Genomic DNA, 19868 nt, shown 5'->3' with positions numbered 1-19868 from the left:
CCCCCGAAATCCCCCCCACCCCTGCCTCCCCAACGGTAACAAAGAAAAGTCTCAATTAAAGCCTCCTTACCCTGCTTTGCACTACCCCCGATTTGCTCTGCCCCCTCGCCTACAAATGACAGACACTGGCTAACCCGCATCTACCAAAACTCGCACATCTAATATACACTCACACATACATACTCACATTCGGTATTCTCAAAGCACCCCCCTGCTCCCCCTCCCCCAACTCACCAATTCACCCTGTGTTCACATGGTGTTCTACAGAAAGACCTTTAAAGTGACGCTGTCCACATTCTCCGTGCGTAAACTCTCACAGTTACTGGGGTGCCGCCTCTGCCTTTGCTCCGTCGGGATTCTTGGAAGTTCAGACCGGCAGAGAGAGAACGAAGCCCCAGCCACAAAGGGGAAGCAGATCCTACATTTTTTGGGGGGGGGTTGCTCTACAAAGTGTGGAGGAGAGGGGGACATTTAAGAAGACGAGCCTTCCATAAAATGGACGGCTATTCTGTCCGCCGAGCTCAGATAAGTCGAGTGGAGGCGCGCATGGTGTTCTCGGAACTGAAGTGGACATTGTTTTGCTTCTGCCGGTTAATCCTGTTGGAGCGAGGGCACTTTCTGTGTGGGGATGGACAGAGAAAACAATGTTCAGAGATGGACCCCCCCCCAAAACAATCACATTTGCAAGGAACCTCATAGAAAACAATATACGCAGAGTACTACTGTAATTTCCGGCCTATAAACTGCAACTTTTTTCACACGCTGGATGCGGCTAATTTGTGCATTTTTTCTAATGGCCGCAAGGGGGCACTCGAGCGGAAAAGGTAAAATGAGATCGGTGGAATGTACCTGCCGAGAAAGTAACTTTTACCAGTGTGTATTTTTTTAACCGACCTGTTAGCACTACGCTCGTGTTAGCGCTGTGCTAGTGCGTTGCTGCTGTGTTACTGCTGTGTCTCAGTGATTTTTACCGGTATATATTTTTTTAACCGGCCCTGTTAGCGCCATGCTAGCGTTAGCACCACGCTAGCGTTAGTGCCGTGTTAACATTGGCGTCGCGGTACTATGTTGCTGCTGTGTTACTGCCGCGTCTCATTGATTTTTTTTTTCTTTTCCAGCCCTATTCGTGCTACCGTGTTGTTGCTATGTTAAGCTTAGCTAAGGTATTAAAACTTTGAAAACTCTTTCTCTGTACTGTCTTTCTTTGTAAATATCTGGTGTTTCAGTGTGGGCACTTGCAGCTTTTACACAGGTGCGGCTTATGTATGTACCAAATGGTATTTCCTTTACAAATGTAGTGGGGGAGGTTTATAATCAGGTGGGCTCTGTAGGCCGGAAATTACGGTAATACTGTGTACTTAAAGTGACGCAGTATTATTATTATTTTAGAATCCTCAAGAGGTGCAATTAGAATAGGCGTTATTAACTCATTGACTGCCAGCCGTTTTCAGAGCATAATTCCCTATTTTGGCAGCCGTCTTACAGCATTTTGACACATCTTTCAAAACACACTGAATAATGTTCTTTGACGATAAACTGGAAGCCTCAAATGTACCACATGAAAGAGGAGACTTTGTTCCTTTACTAGAAAAGAGAATTGCGTTTGAAGCTTTTTCTATTCTTTAGTAATAAGCAAAAGAAGATGGGTTCTTCTGGTCGCACACACTTTCTAATGGCGCCACACATACTATTGATAGCATAAATATTTACTCCATTTGAATGTCAGGTACCTAAACTTGTCAGAATTCTGATATGTTGCCATTTCAACTCTTTGCAATTTTTTTTGTGTGTGGTCTGTCTAAAACGGTCAAATCTAACGCAAGATCTGGAAAATCCTAATTAGGAACATGGTAGAGAACTGTAATTTCTGGCCTATAAGCAGCGACGTTTTTCACACGGTTTCAACCGTGCAGTTTATGCGGTGATGTGGCTAATTTGCAGATTTTTTCTAACGGCCACAAGGGGGCACTCCAACGGAAAAGTTAAGAGTGAGACCGGTGGAATATATGTGTCGAGGAAATGACTTTTGCCAGTATGTTTTTTTAACCGGCCTGTTAGTGCTGTGCAACCATGTTGCTACTGTGTTACTGCCGCAGCTGTTCTTTTTTTTAAAATTTTTTTTCTTTTTCTTTTCCCAGCCCTGTTCGTGCTACTGTGTTGTTGCTATGTCAAGCTAAGCTAAAGTATAATAACTTTGAAAACTTTTCCGTTTACCGTCTTTCTTTGTAAATATTTTGTGTTTCAATGTGGGTACTTGCGGCTTTTACACACGTGTGGCTTATGTATGTACCAAATGGTATTTCCTTTACGAATGCAATGGGTGAGGCTTCTAATCAGGTGCACTCTGTAGGCCGGAAATTACGGTAATTGAAGAGCCAGAGTCAATGTAATGCTATGTTTCTTTTCTCATTAGTTTACATATTACAATATTTTTTACTTCAGTGTTGATGCTTGTATACTCATTTCGGAGCATTTTTTAAGTACCGGTATGTGTCACTTGAGATAAAAATAAGAAAAAAGTGTTTGGACTTTTTGGCCTACTAATGGAATCTAAGATAGTTTTGAGACACTCGCACCAATCCCATTTGAGCCGCCTGGTAAAATTCGTCCGCCTCAATATGTCACGAGTCCTCCAGGTGGCACTGATTAAATAAAATGTGAATGGTGAAATGAGATGATGATCTTAATACTGGTGAAAATTAGCTCTCCGGATCAAATTATGCATCCAGATTTCATTTGCCATCCTTTTGTCCGCTTTAGCACTTGTCAGTCAATACGAATATGAATCATCGCTGTCTGTGGAACAGGTGCAGGTGTGTGTTTATGCACGGGGAGAAAAAAAGAACAGCAAAACAACAACAATTAGACAGTACGTGTAGGAATTTTTAGTGTTGTATATGGGGGAAGTACAAAATGAAGCTGCAAAATCTCTTAGCTCACGGATGCTGTGGCCGTGGTGGCTCAATGCATGGCAACCGCGCTCCAATCAACTGTCAATCAAAAACATTTGCATCTTTGTTTCCATACCCAGAGAAAGCGACACATACAAGGTGACCTTTTCGGTGTTTCCTGTGGGTTTAGGAGCACGAGGAGCGCCGTAGTCCCGTGTGCAACTCGAGTCCCCCACCTATGCTCATTAGTAAGGCTCCGAGCGTCTCGTATGGGCACATGACTCACCTTGTAATGCAGAGCACCACCACACAGATGATGACCACCTGCAGTGCTCCGATGATGGAGGCGATGAGAACGTAGTGCAGTTTGCCAGAGCCCGGGACCACGTAGAGCACGTTGTACTCTTTGGTGTCACACTGGGGTCCGCTGAAACCTGAGTGGCAACTACCACGCAAAGAGGGGAAATGGACACAGTTGGTAGTTAGCGCTGAAAGAACTTGCATTGATTTGAATAGAGGCGGTATGGTGGAGCAGCTGGAAAGCGTTGGCCTCACAATTCTGAGGTCCCGGGTTCAATCCCGGCCCTCCCTGTGTGGAGTTTGCATGTTCTCCCTATGCCTGTGTGGGTTTTCTCCGGGCACTCCACTTTCCTCTCACATCCCAAAAACATGCAACATTAATAGGCCGCTCTAAATTGCCCCTAAGTGTGATTGTGAGTGCAGTTGTTTGCCTCTATGTGGTCTGCGATTGTCTGGCAACCATTTCAGGGTGTACCTCGCCTCCTGCCCGTTGACAGCTGGGATAGGCTCCAGCGCACCCCGCAACCTTTGTGAGGATAAGCAGCTAAGAAAATGGATGGATGGATGATTTCAATAGAATGGGGTTGGCCATGTTGGTGGGGTCAGTGGCATATACGTAAGGCAAGGATGAGCTAGCACATTACACAAAGCAGTTCAAAAACATTCATATTTTTCTAGGAGTTTTCTTTGCCTTCTCCTCATCCAAAATTCTGCGGCGATCAAACAACCAGTGAAGTTTAGATCAAAACATAGGCTGAAGGTTGCCATGGCAGAGAATACCATTAACGATACATCTGGCTTTGTAATTGCATATTACAGGCGGGTGGGAGAAAGAGTCGACTGTTTGATGTATTTTGATGCACAAGTACATGAGTAAACAATTCTGACACGAGCATTAAAGTCATACATTAATACGTTATGATAATCCACCATAAAATAGCATAATTGCCCCGAGGGCAATGATTTTGTCGTGACAAAAAGAGAAACACTTCATAGTGACTCTGATCATCAGACTCTGTGTTTCTGTGAAACACAGTAATTTGATATTTTAAATTTTTACTTTGTTAATATTTATGGCCCGGAAATGTTTCTCATAAAAATACAATTGTAATTGGACCTTTAATTAGCGGTGGAGACTACATGTGTTCTGACTTGCATCCTAATTTTGATCATGTCGGCGTTAAGGGTCATGAGACGCTGGAGTCTATCCCATCGTACTTCGGGTGAAAGGCAGACGACACCCTGAACTGGTCGCCGATCAGTCACAGGACACATAGAGACAGACAACCATTCAGACTCACATTCACACCGCTACTGAGTGGGAACTGAACCCCACCCTGCTTACACCGAAGTCAGGCCAATGTACTGCTACACCATCAGTGACTGTAATATCCATCCATTTTCTTAGCTACTTATCCTTACAAGGGTTGCGGGGAGTGCTGGAGCCAATCCCAGCTGTCAAGGGTCGGGACGTGGGGTACACCCTGAACTGGTTTCCAGCCAATCTCAGGGCACATGGAGACAGACAACAGTTGCACTCACAATCACACCTTGGGGCAATTTAGAGTGTCCAATTAATGTTGCATGTTTTTGGGAAGTGGAAGGAAACTGGAGTGTCCAGAGAAAACCCATGCTGGCACAGGGAGAACATGCAAACTCCACACAGGCAGGTCCGGGATTGAACCTGGGACCTCAGAACTGTGAGGCCAACGCTTTCCAGCTGAGCCTTTATGTGTTTAATTTGAACGTGAACCTCAACGAGAGTGTCATAAAATGACTTTAAGCAACCAACGAGTCTTTCAGCACCCAATTGTGATCACATAGGCTCTGGATGCCGTCCGGGCGCAGATGGATAAAGTGCTGGAGCAGTGCCTGAAATGTACTGCTTGAATAACCATGGTAAAAATCAGAGATTTGAGATTCAGTCTTATCCTTGCTTTTCTGCCTACATCGGACCGATTTTGGATCGGATCAAGACACCCTTAACTGATATGATTGAGAAAGGTCAGGTAAATTGCTTTTGTCTTGGAAGCTCTGCCTCATAGCGGCTCTCACTAACACAGTCAATATATATACAGTATATATGGATGTTCCTCAAGGGTCTGGTCTGTCTGTGATCCTGAGAAAGGTGACCACCATGCATCTCAACTTTCTGCGACGGCATTCAGTGCAGTCCTCAGAAATTGCCTTTTCTCAGTGGATACGCTAAACCCAGCCTGCCAGACAGAAAGACAAACTGCCAGACAGAGGGAGACGGAAACAAATCTGGATGATCTCTATCGTCAGAGAGGAGCTAAATGGTCCACCTTTTATCGTTCTGCCTGTCTGACTGTGCCTCGCAATTTCGTCTTCCTTTGAGCTGCCTTCCCTGTCTCTCTGGGGAGATTGTTACCCGCAAACAGCGGAGTATCCTTGTTTGGTACAAACATGCACACAGTCACAGTTCACCCAACATCTCACAGAGTGAGGTAAACATTTCAACCCTTCCGTATTTTGGAGGTCTTTGCATTAGGATACAAGCTGTGATTCGGGATACCAGTAGGGGGCAGCAAAGATCTTTAACCACAGCATCTTCACAGCAGCAAAAAAATAAATAAAAAATAAAAAAAATAAAAAAAATGTCCATTTCGGCAAACAGGGAAGAAAGGGAAAGAGAGATAGTAGTTTGAGAGAGATACGCATACCCCTTGGCTGCTCCACTATCAGGCTGTAAATGATGGGAGTCTTAGCTGTACAATTACACATTCCCTCTGTGTGCTTGTTGTTGCACTTGAGTATTCGTTTCTCATTGTGCTTTTATGCAAAGGCGAAAATCTCCCGCTGTCTGCATTCAAGTGTATTTTGTGTGGTCGAGAGAATACTGTGCAGTGCAACTATAGTCACATTAGTGCCTGTCTCACTCTTGTTGCCAAAATGTGTGTGGTGGGGCTGGTTTTGGGTTTAATCACTAATGAGGACCAAAAAAAATTAAAAATAAAATAAAATAAAATGCAATAGTTACAGGACATTTCAACACAGATCATTTTTATTAAAACACAAATGTATTTAAAGGGGACACATTATGGGAATAAATAGTTGCATCTCATGAGTGGCTCCCAGGTGGGAAATGAGTGAATTGTGTGCTTTAATGAGGAAAATCGCAATCTATATAATTGTACTTTTATCAAAACAAAGTAATAACTCAAATAAAAATGATGTAAAGAGTTGTGCACCATGATTAATTCATTGGGGGTACTTCTGGTGCGTCCAGCTTGAAAGGCTGCACTCTAATACAGTCATGCAGACAAATGAAGAGCAATTTCACTCACCTATTGTAAGTGACTCAGTAATATGCACTAATATTATTCATTTTTATGATGAATTTATAATAAATATATGCTGGTCAGCGTCACTATAATCTCTGCATTCATGTGTTGCTGCACTGATTGTGTTGAAATATCAGTCCCTTAAGGCATTACAACACCAACCCATAGAGTGTAATTATTCGCCCATGTATGATATTACCAGTTATGTATTAGAGGGCTGAGAATGACCAATTTGGAAAAAGACTGAAAATGTCTGCCTGGGGGGGGTGTTAATGGTGGGTACGCCCCCCTTTGGGCACGATTTTTTTTTTTTTTAAACACACTGTTAAATGTTGACCTCTGGTTACTTCTAATAGGGCAATCATAATATTTTGAAAGCTTAAAATATGAGTCCAAACAACCAAAATAATTTTGCGAAACTTAGAAATAAGTACACAAGTAATTTGTTTACATATATATGTCTAGTATGTCTATAACAGCGGTCGGCAACCTTTGACACTGAAAGAGCCATTTGAACCCGGTTTCCACGGAAAAGAAAACACTGGGAGCCGCACATCTAAAATGAAGAAAAAAAAAACTTCTACTACTTTACCGCAGCATGTTTCTCCATTGGCTTTGCCGGGCTTGAAAGTCGCTCAAAATAGACGGCGTTTCAGCGGGTATACCCGCTTCCGCAGTGTGACGTCTATTTTGAGCGACGAAAAAATAATATCAAATAATTTAATTAATATTTTAATATTTCAAGATCACAATCTTCAAATTTAGAACTAAAATAATATAAAAACTAACACAAATAAAACACACTTCAATTAAATTTAAAAAAAAAATTTAGTAATTTATTTTCCCAAGCCAATCAGAGCCGCATTATAAGGATGAAAGACCCGCATGAGGCTCCGGAGCCGCGGGTTGCCGACTGCTGGTCTATAAGTTATAGCTATGCCGTAGTAAAATGTTAACATGAGAGTGAAAATACCGACAAAATACCACCAAAATGCTGCCAGAAATCGTAATGTTGTCGTTATTATCAACACCAAATTTAATGCAAACAGATAGCAATACCGTAAACAGATAGCAATGCCGTTTTCCGCAATCACAGCCGTGACTAATTTCACGACGAGCTTTGCCGATAGATGCTGGTGGCCGGTCTTGATCACAACCTCGCCCCCACGTGAAGCCTTAACCCCCCCAAATTTTCACAAATATGTCAATTTCACCTGAAAAAACTCTGCGGATAATTCTCACCCCTGGTATTAGCATTAATTTAAACGTTTTAAAAAGCTTTTTGTTTTATATTTAATTTTAGGGTGCACTTCAACTGGGTGTAGCATTAAACAGCTTGAAGCCTGCTTTTGAAGATTTGTTCACATCTGCTAAAATGTTGTGCATAAATCTGGAAGAAAAACAAAAAAGAAAACTGCTCTTTTTGACATTCTGGACTGTGCTTCCACAGGTAGGACCTGCTTGCCTCACTCAATACCCTGACTCTGCCCCCGAGCATCATGCTAAAAAAAAGAAAAGCCGTATTCTGTAGGCTAATTGGTTGAGCAGAGTATAGAGCGAGGTAAACAATAACTTATTTGCATGAAGTGCGACTGCTTCCTCAAAATAGGCTTTTTCTCAACACAACAAGAAACTTTTAAAACACCTGGGGATAGTTTTAAACTGTGGGGGGAAAAAAGTTGAATATCTCTCCTTTAATATATTTTACCCCCTTTGCAATTGCTTAGAGCAAAAAGCTGGATCTAGTAATGCAGTGGCATTACAATAGTTTGTCCTCGGTAAAGAAACAAAGCCTCGCAGGTAGGTCAAAACTTGCTCGCAAGAGAAAACAAAAGCAAATCGAAAAAATAGCCGGAGAAGCTGAATCATCCAAGTGAAACTGTCCGCCGGCGCACGTTACAAGAGCGTATATTCTGTATGTACATGCGATGCTCTTTTGCTCCATAAATGGATGTCCCAAAGGAAGAAAACAAGTCATCCAGGGATTTTGAGTGCTCCATTTGAATAGATACTGAGAGTTGGAGTTAAGTCATGATCTTACACACACACGCAAATGTTGCTGAATATGACTTTGTTGAGGTCAACTACTGCCGGCCATTGATTACTACTGATATGTGTGTGTACGTGTATGTGTGTTATGTGGGGAGCACACACAGATCTCCCAAGTTTTGATGTTTTAAACAATGTCTCCACAGTAAAATGAGCTGTTGAGATCCTGAGCTTGTTAGCTCCCAGGCTAATGAATGCAATAAATAGTTAACTTTCCGTAAAGTTTCCCCTTTGTGCGTATCTACAGAAAAAAACACTGGTCTTCCACTGGTTTACTGCATTGTGAGTGGTGTTGCAGTGGATGTTAGCACAATGATAATGTATCAAGTCCAAAAAAAACCCAAAAACTCCTACGTCCATTGTATTTATGGAACGATAACCCGCAAGACGCACATCAAATGAAATCCTTGAATATTGCTTGAATGCACTTCTGGTGTAATTGCATCGAGACTTGTCTTCATTGTATTGCATATTTGCATGAACACAACAGTTTGCTTTTTTCTTCCCTCTTTGGGATTAATCAAATCCCTTATCTCGCAGTTCCCATATGCTACCTAAAATTGAGCACTGAATAAATGGTGAATTTGCTATTTACATGAGGAGTACGCAACACTGCTGTGAAGGACAAATGGGCTGAACTTCTTTTCTGCACAGAACCTTCAACACAGCCATGGAGAGTGAATGTAAGGCATGGCTGTGTGTGTGTGTGTGTGCATACCTGCATGAGGGCTGAGCAGGTATGCTGGGAAACTGACACTCTCCATGTACACAATAATTCTTGTAGAGATCTGGACAGGGGGTGTACAGGCCATCTGCCTGTCCGTTTCCTGACAATAGAAAAATGGGTTAGGGAGTATGAAGCAGGGAAATTAATCCATATTATCCAAGCAGAGATCCACTCATAATGAATGAATAATAACCCGCAATGCGTATATAACATGTTTAGTATGTTTGCAACACATATGTAATAAATGTGTAGTTCATGTGAAGTATATGTAATGTGTAAAATGTAACATTTGCTATGTAACACGTAACTCACATGTAACACCATATAGCATGAGTAAAATATGTCACACCCTTGTCACACATATGTAGCATCTATATAGAGCTTGTCCACGGGATGTCACCATTTTCATGGTGCCATATTGCCGGTCAAAAAAAGCTGCTCGATAGCGTGGGAGACATTGAACCGGCACCGGAGCAGAATATACACAATGTCCGAGACTTGTTGTGCTGCTGGTTGTTACAACAGATGAGACAGATATTCAAAGAGATCTTTCTATGGAATACCAGATGAAAAGATGAGAAAAGATCGATGGATTTCGGCAATTAAACGTGATGGATGGTGCCCAACCAAATACATACCACGGTGTAACGATCACCTCATTTCAGGTAGGAATTATTCTTCTCGATCTCAAATTCCCAAGACGTATTTACAATGACAAGTTGGCTCATTTGAGAACAATGCATGAAAAAAAACCCGACAGGGAATCGTCTCCAACGTACATGAAGCGTGTTGCAGCCACACGTTAATCTTCGGTAAACCTCTCCCTGACAGACTTTTTTTTTCCTAATATGCATTGTTCTCAAATGAGTCCAATACGTATTTAAAAAAAGAAAACAAACCGTCGGTCACACAGAGGTTTACTGAAGTTGCACTTGTGGGCACAACGTGCTTCCGTGTACGGGGGCTGAAGCCCAACCTAGCGGTTTATTTTCTTTTTTAAATACGCATTGGACTCATTTGTGAACAATGCATATTTAAAAAAGAAACGTCTTTCACGGAGAAGTTTACTGAAGTTTAACGTGTGGCCGCAACAAGCTTCGTGTAAAGAAGAGGCGACTATCTGCCTTTTTTATTTTTTTCCAATTAATGCAAGTTTGTGTAAAAGCAGGGGTCATTTATTTAAAAATTGGCATTTGTATTGAAAAAATCTGAGTGGCTCCATCACTATGTGGGATTTATTCTTGATTGACAACAGACCCAGCAACGAAGTATTCGTATGCGTCCAGACTTTTCTACGCTTTCCAAACTCTTCCGTGTAAATCTCGACGACTTACTCACCAGATCCATGTGTAGATCCATTTGTCCAAGACAAGCGGAAGCAGGTTTACAGTCCACTTTCTTATTGGCAAAAACATCGATTTCGGCATTAAATATGGGTTCCTCTATGACAAGTGTCTCTCATTTTTCCACGTACCTTCGTTTATTATCACCTTTTAAATGTTTAACGGTATCAGAAAAAACATTGGGCGTCGTGCTATAAGACGTACTTTCGTGTTGTCTCCAACCGACTTTGCATTGAAGAATGGTTTGTTTGACCGGCACTTCCGGCCAGTGACGTGATTTGATGGGGTGGGTGCACGAGCTCTATACTGTGTCTATAATGTTCACGTTTATGCATGCATTTATGAAATAATGCGTGCTTGTGTAACGTAAAAAAATGTAAACATTTTTGTGTAATGCAGATTTGTGTGTAACATAAGCGCAACAGGCGAAACACACATTTGACATGTAAAATGTAATGCATGTCTAATCTGTAATAGATACAGTAAATATGTGTATATGTTCATTTGTAACACACATGTAACATGTGATGACAGAGTAACGCAAGTCAAATCCATGTGTTATGCATGTAATGCACATGCATATGTGTGTGTGTGCGTGTATAAAATCAGAATAAGAATTTTCCAACCTCATCGACAATGCACACTTACCAGTGATGTCAGTGGGAGTGAAATGTCCACCTCCACCTTTGTTTCCATCTGAAAAAAAAGAAAAAAGGCCAGAAAGTCAAATTGATCTCGGCCTGAAACCTTTCACCCAGCCATTAGGACGGACACGTTCAAAGAAATGCCGCATTGGGAAGTGAGAGAATTCAATGTGAATCCACCTCAACAAAAGGCCGCGGGAGACGTCTGCACCTGCCACTTAATAGATATAAATGTGGACAGTGAATTCTCCAAACGCACGCCATGTCTTTTTCTATTATACTGTGCAAAGGGTCGAAAGGATCCCAGTCTGTGCGTACAAAAGATAAGAGTGAATTGTTATTTTTGCTCCCCTTATTGGTGCTGCTTGGAAAATTGCACTTTGAAATCGTAAAACAGTCCCCTTTTCATTCATTATCAGATTATTGCGGTGATTTTTTTTTTCTTTTTTAGAGCCCAGGAGATTGTATTTCCACTGTTACTGTGCCAAAGTATTTTTTGCACTGTTTCAGAGAAATGTTGAGGGAAAAAAAGAATGCAAGAAATGCGCTGGGCTTCTCAAGCTTGGGTTTATTTACTCTTATAGTATCAGCGGCAACTCGAGTTTTGTGTTTGCCTAACAGAGTTTTAAGACGTTTTGGTGAAGTTGAACCCCCAATTAGTGTTTGTCTGTGTCCACTGAATGCGTCACATGTACATATCTGCACACGAATTGACAAGCGTATGAAGTGGAGGCACGCAGCTTTCACAATAAAAATGCTTTTATTCACTTTATGGGTATTTTTTATTTTTTTTTGTTGTTCCTTCCAGATTCTTGGCTCCGCTTCTGTCGCGGCGACTCAAATCCTCACTGGCTACGTTCGATGCCAGGAACCCTTTCTAAGAAAAGAAAATCTCCAATCTTGACTGAAAGCTATGCCAGATGCTGTGAAGTCCACCATATTGGAATCACTGTTTGTTATTGTTATTCTTTTTGAGAAATCATTCACCTTTTGAAGGGACTGAGAACACATTTTTCACATCACACGTATCAACTTCATCAGTTTGTGCCAAAGCCTTGTGGTGATGAGGGAGGAGGCTTTAAAAAACACATGCTTTGTAGTTCAACACTAGAAGTTAAAATCGCTAAATCATTTTATCTTTGACTTATTACAAATCCATGTTTGTCCAAAAAGAAAAAAATATGTATTTTGGGGGCATGAAAGTCAGTCTTGGGAGAGTCAGTCTTAATAATGTATTCTCAAAGAAATAAATAATTTATGCAAAAAAATTGACCTGTTCTCATGATATGCCTTTTGTTGATTAAAAAACGGAAAAGTATTTGGGAGAAGGGAGAACTAATTGGTTCATTATGTTTGGTTTATTGGCATGCCTGTCTCCAAATATACTGTAGGTATGCACTAATTTAAATGATACACAATGATCATTTATTCAAATTATTACAGGCCTCCGAGGGGCCAAACACACAAGCTTGACAACCACTAAATCATCAGGTAATTTGCGCAAATGAGCAAAAGCAGGTATCCTATCCTAGCTCAACATATTGGGCGACACAAAGCTTTTTTTTGTTGTAATAATGCGGCCGAAGCATAAAATTAAAGTTTTGATGATGTTTTTGAAGAGCTGCCTTAAAAAAAGAGTGGTCGAGGGCTCCGTCATTGCAGCTGACAGCTATAATTACAAGTTGGACCTGATTCCCACAGCACCCCTTGACTCTTGAGCTGCACTGACCGAGGCAAGGCGACATCATTTGTTTCTCTTGCCAGTCGCCCTGATTGGAACAAATTGCATCAAATACAACATGATCAATCTACTTTATTCTAACCCAAAGCATGTTTTTTTTGTTGCACTGAAGAAAATAAGTATTTGAACAGCCTGCTATATTGGAAGTTCTCCCACTTAGAAATCATTGAGGGGTCTGAAATTTTCATCGAAGGTGCATGTCCACTGTGAGAGAGATAATCTAAAAAGAAATATCCAGAAATCATAATGTATGATTTTTTTTAACGATTTACTTGTGTGATACAGCTGCAAATAAGTATTTGAACACGTGTCTATCAGCGAGAATTCTGACCCTCAAAGACCTGTTAGTCCGCCTTTAAACGTCCACCTCCACCCCATGTATTATCCTGAATCAGATGCACCTGTGTGAGGTCGTTAACTGGATAAAGACACCTGTCCACCACATACAATCAGTAAGACTCAAACTTGTAACATGGCCAAGACCAAAAAGCATGGCATGGACACCACATGGCTGGAAAGGACTATGGATAAAAATTGCCAAGCAACTTGGTGAAAAACGGTCCACTGTTAGAGCAATCATTATAAAATGGAAGAAGCTTAACATGACGGTCAATCTCAATTGGAGTGGAGCCCCATGCAAGATATCACCTCGTGGGGTCTCAATAATCCTTAGAAAGATGAGGAATCAGCTCAGGACTACACGAAAGGACTTGGTCAATGACCTGAAAAGAGCTGGGGCCACTGTTTCCAAGGTGACTGTTGGTAATACACTGAGACGCCATGGTTTGAAATCATGCATGGCACGGGAAGGTCCCATGCTTAAACCACCACATGTCAAGGGCCATCTTAAGTTTGCTAGTGACCATTTGGATGATACAGAGGACTCGTGGGAAAAGGTTTTCTGGTCAGATGAGACGAAAATGTAACTTTTTGGTCATAATTTCACAAATCGTGTTGGGAGGAAGACGAATGATGAGGTCCATCCCAAGAACACTATCCTTACAGTGGAGCATGGGGTTGGTAGCATCATCCTTTGGGGGTGTTTTTCTGTACATGCGACAGGACGACTGCACTGTATTAAGGAGAGGATGGCCACGGCCATGTATTGTGAGATTTTGGGGAACAACCTCTTTCCCTCGGTCAGAGCATTGAAGATGGGTCGTGGCTGCGTCTTTCAATATGACAATGACCAAAAACACACAGCCAGGAAAACCATGGTGTGGCTCCGTAAGAAGCATATCAAGGTGCTGACGTGGCCTACCAAGTCTCCAGACCTAAACCCAATAGAAAATCTTTGGAGGGAGCTGAAATTCTACAGTTGTTTTCTCAGGTGTTCAAATACTTATTTGCAGTTGTATCAAACAAATAAATCATTAAAAATTCCTACATTGTGATTTCTGGATTTGTCTTTTTAGATTTCCTCTCTCACAGTGAACATGCACGTACGATGAAAATTTCCAACCCCTCCATGATTTCTACATGGGAGAACTTGTAATATAGCAGGGTGTTCCAATACTTATTTTCTTCACTGTATATATATACATATATATGTATGAGAGAATACAGGTATCAGGACTGAATGTGTCGTCCCTGTTACTTATTTAAAACATTCGCCTCAAATTTCAAATCAATTGTCCCCAAATGCCTCAGCGAGTCGATATGTACCCCATCACATTAAAGAGCAACGTCAAGGTTTGAGCACCTTTGCTGAATTGTTGCTGTGACTGAAGCTCTTTCTGCCCACATGACAGCAACTTCTGCCAATTTGAGCGGTTGTGTGACCCGAAATACAGACAAATTAAAATGCTGCAGGATCGTTCCCAGAAAAAAAAGGCACAACCCCCCCACCCGGAAAAGACAACAACACATCTTTATCTCCAGCCGCACGGATTAGTAGAAAAATGTGTCTTTATAAGGGTTTTAACCACGCTGATTAATAAAATATCTCTCTGCCTGGAACATTAACAAACAAACACTGAATCCGAATGGAAGGTAATTAAGGTAATGGAAAGTAATTAACATTCAGTATTGCTGTCACTATACTCCAGCTATTATAGGTAGGGGGTGGCAGATTATCTTGTCAAACGTTTCCATAATGTGATTAAAGCAATTGTGTTGTCAATGCGGTTGGAGGTGTAGTAGCGAGAAAACGGAGAGGACAGTGCACTTGGTCTTCTTGCCTAATGGTCCAGTACGGACCCACAGCTATGTTGAAAGGTTCCTGTAGAATTATCGCTTTTAGAGTAAATTGTATAAATTGTATAAATCACCTGGGGTTGAGTCTGCAACAAATGAGTTCCTATTACATTACAAACGGGGCGGATATAAATTTTTATTACACATCAAGTTAGAGGTCTACTGTCGTCATGGAAGAGATTGTGTTCAATTTTGGAGGTTTCATTGTATTGCAAAATAAATAGTAGCACACAATTTTCATGGGCTCATGTTCTTTTTTTTTTTACAATGGGGGCATGGTGTGGTATTAGTGAGCAAGTCTGCCTCTGATTCAAGAGGTTTTACAGGTCACCTGCAACCCTAATGCAGAGACACAGTCAAGAAAATGATTAGATGTACAGTTTATTTGTTTTTACAACCTCCCATAGTGCCTTCACACATTGGGGTTCGTTTGTCATGCCGGTTTTGGTTCATTATTTGATTAAATCTTTCTGCACAGCAGTTGTCAAACAGCATTGACTCATTTCAGTGATGCCGACATTTTTCCCAACCGGTGGCTGGCAGCAGAACTCGGTGGAAGCTTTGGGGTATTCTATTCTTCTTTTGTAATAAGCTTGTGAGGAAAAAGACATTTTGAAGTGCATCTTTGCATGAGATTACACGTTTTAGCCGTCTCACAAATGCTTCTCACCAACAGATGGTACATGTTAATGATTGGCATATTCACATGACAAGCAGTGCTCTGCTTGAAAGGTTCAAGGAATCTTAACTTCCTGCCTTCTTATGATCATGATAGACTCATCTAAAAGGAATATGGAATTTAAGACTGTCTCATAAAGGGGTTTGCTGAAAAAAAGCCACCAAGTTAAACTAGGTTCTAATCAGCGGTGCACACTTAATTCCTGGGTGGTCAACGCAATGGTGGTGGGAATATGGAGGGTCGTATTTGTGTTTTCATTGTGCCTGCTGCATGTGCTATGTGCACAGATCCACACACTAATTGATATTTTAAGAAGTGCTACCTCCACAAGTGAAAATGTCTTGATTGTCTTGATGGCCACTCAACTTTTCCTTTTTAAATATTCACAAAAGGGGTCGGAAAAGTCAGATAATAAAGCATCCGCCTTGTTAAGTTGGCATTTTTCACAAATTGATATAAATGGTCTGCCCACAACTATTTTTTTTTTTAATGACAATGTATTAGCCGGGTCTAAAGGGTCAAAAATAGCTTGAGAGCAAAAGTGTCATATTACTCCACATCTTGTTTGCTCTGTTGGAGCGCCGTGCCATGATGTTGCTTCAAGATTAACTAATGTCTGCATGTTGGACAAAAACAAAAACAAATGAAAAGAATTACATTAGCTACAGTTAGGTAGGCCCGCTTACTGGAATTTTGATAGCGTTAATATTTTACTGCGGAAGGAAGCTGGTCACCCACAAATTTAGGTTTGCATACAGATAATTTTTGTGTGGTTTGTTTGTTTTAATTTGATAATTCAAGACTCAGAGACTTTTGAAATAGACTTGTCAGGGGATCTGTGAAATCTGTTTCTATCAATCTGTTTCTAATTTTTATTTTGGAGATGTGAAGAGTCTGCCTGACATTGATGATTTCGTGCTTGTAACTGGGATGAATTAGACATCTGTCTGTATTTACATCACATTGTTTGCTTGTGTTTGGCTAAAAACCCCAAAGTGCAGGCCCACAACACTTGTTCAATCACAAAAATATTAACAGCACACTCGGGTTATTAAACTGGTCACCAATACAGTACTTAGGTTGAAACATCTAAACAAAATGTAATTCTCATGGCCATCCATCCATTTATCAATTTTAAACCCTAACCCTAACCCTACTACTTCACAAGGCTCTTGACTATGGTAGTCATAATGACGAGACATACCATCCAGCAGTGCGGCTTTGCAGTTTGGCAAAGTTGTACTGAAACATATTGACAAATTTTTGACGATCGTTTTGAGGTCAGTAAGCACAACCAGAATTAATACATAAAGCGCACTGGATAACAGGGCGCAGTGTTGATTTTTGAGAAAATGGTAGGATTTTAACTGTGCCTTAGTGTCTGAAAAATCCGGTACATATTAAAGCACATTGTAATTACTGTATGTTAAATATGCGTCAAAATTACAAAACATTCCTTTGAAAAATATTCTCCCTTGACCAGGAACCTCAACCTCTGACCGGAGCTGTCTTTGATAGAATATTGCGCAAGTACATTTGTGATATATTACATTGTATTTACAATACTGATTCTGACCTTGGCAGTGGCCCAGGTGTTTGACCTCAATGCGCTCTTGCTTCTGACAGGAGGCCTCCTTCACCTGGCAGGGGTTGTCATAGGAACGGCCATCGGAGGCACACACTGGATTGAAGCTGATGTGGGAACAGTCAATGTTGCAAACGCACCTGCAACACAAGAGGCCACTTAAGTAATTGTTTGTAGTCACACTAGTATACAAACATTTTGTCTTAATATGACTAAAGGGTTAATGAAACTGTTGGAAAAAAAATTTTACCGCCTAACACCTGACGGAAAACACACAGCCAAGCTTTTACTCGGTCAGGATATTGTGCCCGAGCATTGTAATTCCGTTCAAATTGTCTTTTGACACATTCAATTTGACACAATACCGAAAGAGATGAAACTTAGTGGGAAAAAAAGATGGAAAAAAAAGAGACAGGCTGCACAGCAGGCTGATCCGATAAAAGACCTCACAATGGAAACAAAGAGATAACAAAAACACAGATTTCACTGCTTCTTGAAAACAGCCCTGAATGGAAAATACTAACTTGGGTGCTGATAATATGGTATTAGCATGCCATTATCCGAAAGAGTTTGTTTACCATCTCTTTAAGGCCGTCCACACCTGACACTATCTTGATGAAGCTGAAAGTGTATAATGTACAGGCCACAGCGGTCAGATGCGTTTCAAGAGTGAACGACATCGTCAATTGTCCAACTGTGGTGATATGCAACTGCTGATGTTTACATTCAATGAGAATTTAGTAGTAACCTACAGAGCTGGCAAAACTACTCACACTTCATACTGAAAGAAAGTAGATGTAAAATTGTGCTGAAGTTACTCCCATTACTGAAGTCTTGTTCTTTTCCTTTCGGCTTGTCCCGTTAGGGGTCGTCACAGCGTGTCATCTCGGATGAATGTATATTTGTTTGGCACAGTTTTTACACCGGATGCCCTTCCTGACGGAACCCCTCGGCGTTTTAGCCGAGGGGAGAAGCTTACACCACCTGGTATTCCCAGGTGGTCTCCTATCCAAATACTAACCCGGGCCAAACCCACATAGCTTTGAAGATCTGATGAGATCGGGCGTGCTCAGGGTCGCATGGCCGTAAGCCCCTCACATTACTGAAGTAAACATAAAAAAGTAAACCACAGCAGACTTTATTTCTATGTATATACCAATGTCAATAGACCACGAACTGGTGGTGAGGTGGCTCCAATAGTGGAGAAAAATGAATGAACCATGTTCCGCGCCTCCGTTGGCTTACTGGAGCTGTGGCCATAAGGTGGTTGGTGCCTGTCGTGGCAGCCATCCCTGAGCCCATTGTTGGACACCAAAGGTGAGGGATGGCATCAAGCTAATGAAGGAGTCCTACTGGGTCTTTTAGTCCTGCGGGACTCCTGAAGCAGCTCATGGGTACTGGCTGGCCAAAAGAAATACAGCTTTGGTGGTCATTGAAACAATAACTCAGCCATAAGAGGATTTTGTTGAAGGCATGGAGAAAGACTTCCAGGGGGCTTTGAGGGAATTCTGGTCCACCGTCCCACATCTCAGGAGTGGGAAGCAGTGCACCCTCAACACAGTGTAGAGTGGGGATGGGGTGCTGCTGACTCGGGACATTGTGAGTTGACGGAGAGAATACCTCGAAGACCTCCCCAATTCCACCAACACACCTTCCCATGAGGAAGCAGAGTCTGGGTTCTCAGAGGTGGACTCTCATATCTCTGGGGTTGAGGTCGCCAAGGTGGTTTAAAACATACTCAGTGGGAAGTCCCCGTTCGTGGATTAGATTCACCTACAGTTCCTAAAGGCTCTGGTTGTTGTGAGGCTTTCCTGGTTGACATCGGAGACAGTGCCTCTGGAGTGGCAAACTTGGGTGGTGGTTCACCTTTTTAAGAAGGACCGGAGGGTGTGTTCCAACTACAGGTGGGTTACACTGCTCAGACCCCTGGTAGGGTCTATTCAGGGGTGCTGGAAGTCGAATCTCAGATTCAGTAGGAGTAATGTGGTTTTCATCCTGGCCAAGCAATAGTGGCAGGGTCCTCGAGGGAGCATGGGAGTTCGCCTAACCAGACTACATGTGTTTTATGGACTCGGAGAAGGTGTACAGATATTTGTTTGTAAATGTAGGGAGTACAAGTACATAAAAAGCTGTCATAAAAATAAAAAGGCCTTTTCAAGTAAAGTACAGATATCTGAAAAAAAATCGACTTAAGTATTGTAACAAAATATTGGACTTGTATTTCGTTACTTGCCACCACTGGTAAAATGCATGAACAGTGGGTGAGATTTATCACATTACATGTCCCATACATCCATTAACCCTCTGGTTACCTTAAAAATAACATTTTTTTTAAACCTCTGTGCAGTTTTGACATTTAATTTTAAATATCTAGGTTTATGGAAAAAAAAAACATGAAATGAACCATC

At 41.5% G+C, this 19868-nt stretch overlaps 1 protein-coding gene across 1 annotated transcript in view; it reads right to left on the bottom strand.

The window, feature by feature from the left end:
* The window catches only part of tmeff2a (transmembrane protein with EGF-like and two follistatin-like domains 2a), a 78438-nt gene continuing 58570 nt past the window's right edge, over positions 1 to 19868 (bottom strand). Inside the window, exons 5-9 of the mRNA XM_061842260.1 lie at positions 17452 to 17600; positions 11264 to 11311; positions 9264 to 9372; positions 3178 to 3336; positions 1 to 618 (exon numbers count right to left, since the gene is read on the bottom strand). Of these exons, the coding sequence (XP_061698244.1) occupies positions 522 to 618; positions 3178 to 3336; positions 9264 to 9372; positions 11264 to 11311; positions 17452 to 17600 (562 nt within the window). The 3' untranslated portion in view covers positions 1 to 521. The remainder of the gene's footprint in view (positions 619 to 3177; positions 3337 to 9263; positions 9373 to 11263; positions 11312 to 17451; positions 17601 to 19868) is intronic.

The sequence above is a fragment of the Syngnathoides biaculeatus genome, chromosome 14 (genome assembly GCF_019802595.1).
Source record: "Syngnathoides biaculeatus isolate LvHL_M chromosome 14, ASM1980259v1, whole genome shotgun sequence".
NCBI lineage: Eukaryota > Metazoa > Chordata > Actinopteri > Syngnathiformes > Syngnathidae > Syngnathoides > Syngnathoides biaculeatus.
The sequence above is the reverse complement of the archived record's forward strand: the minus strand, read 5'-3'. Positions and strand labels throughout refer to the sequence as shown.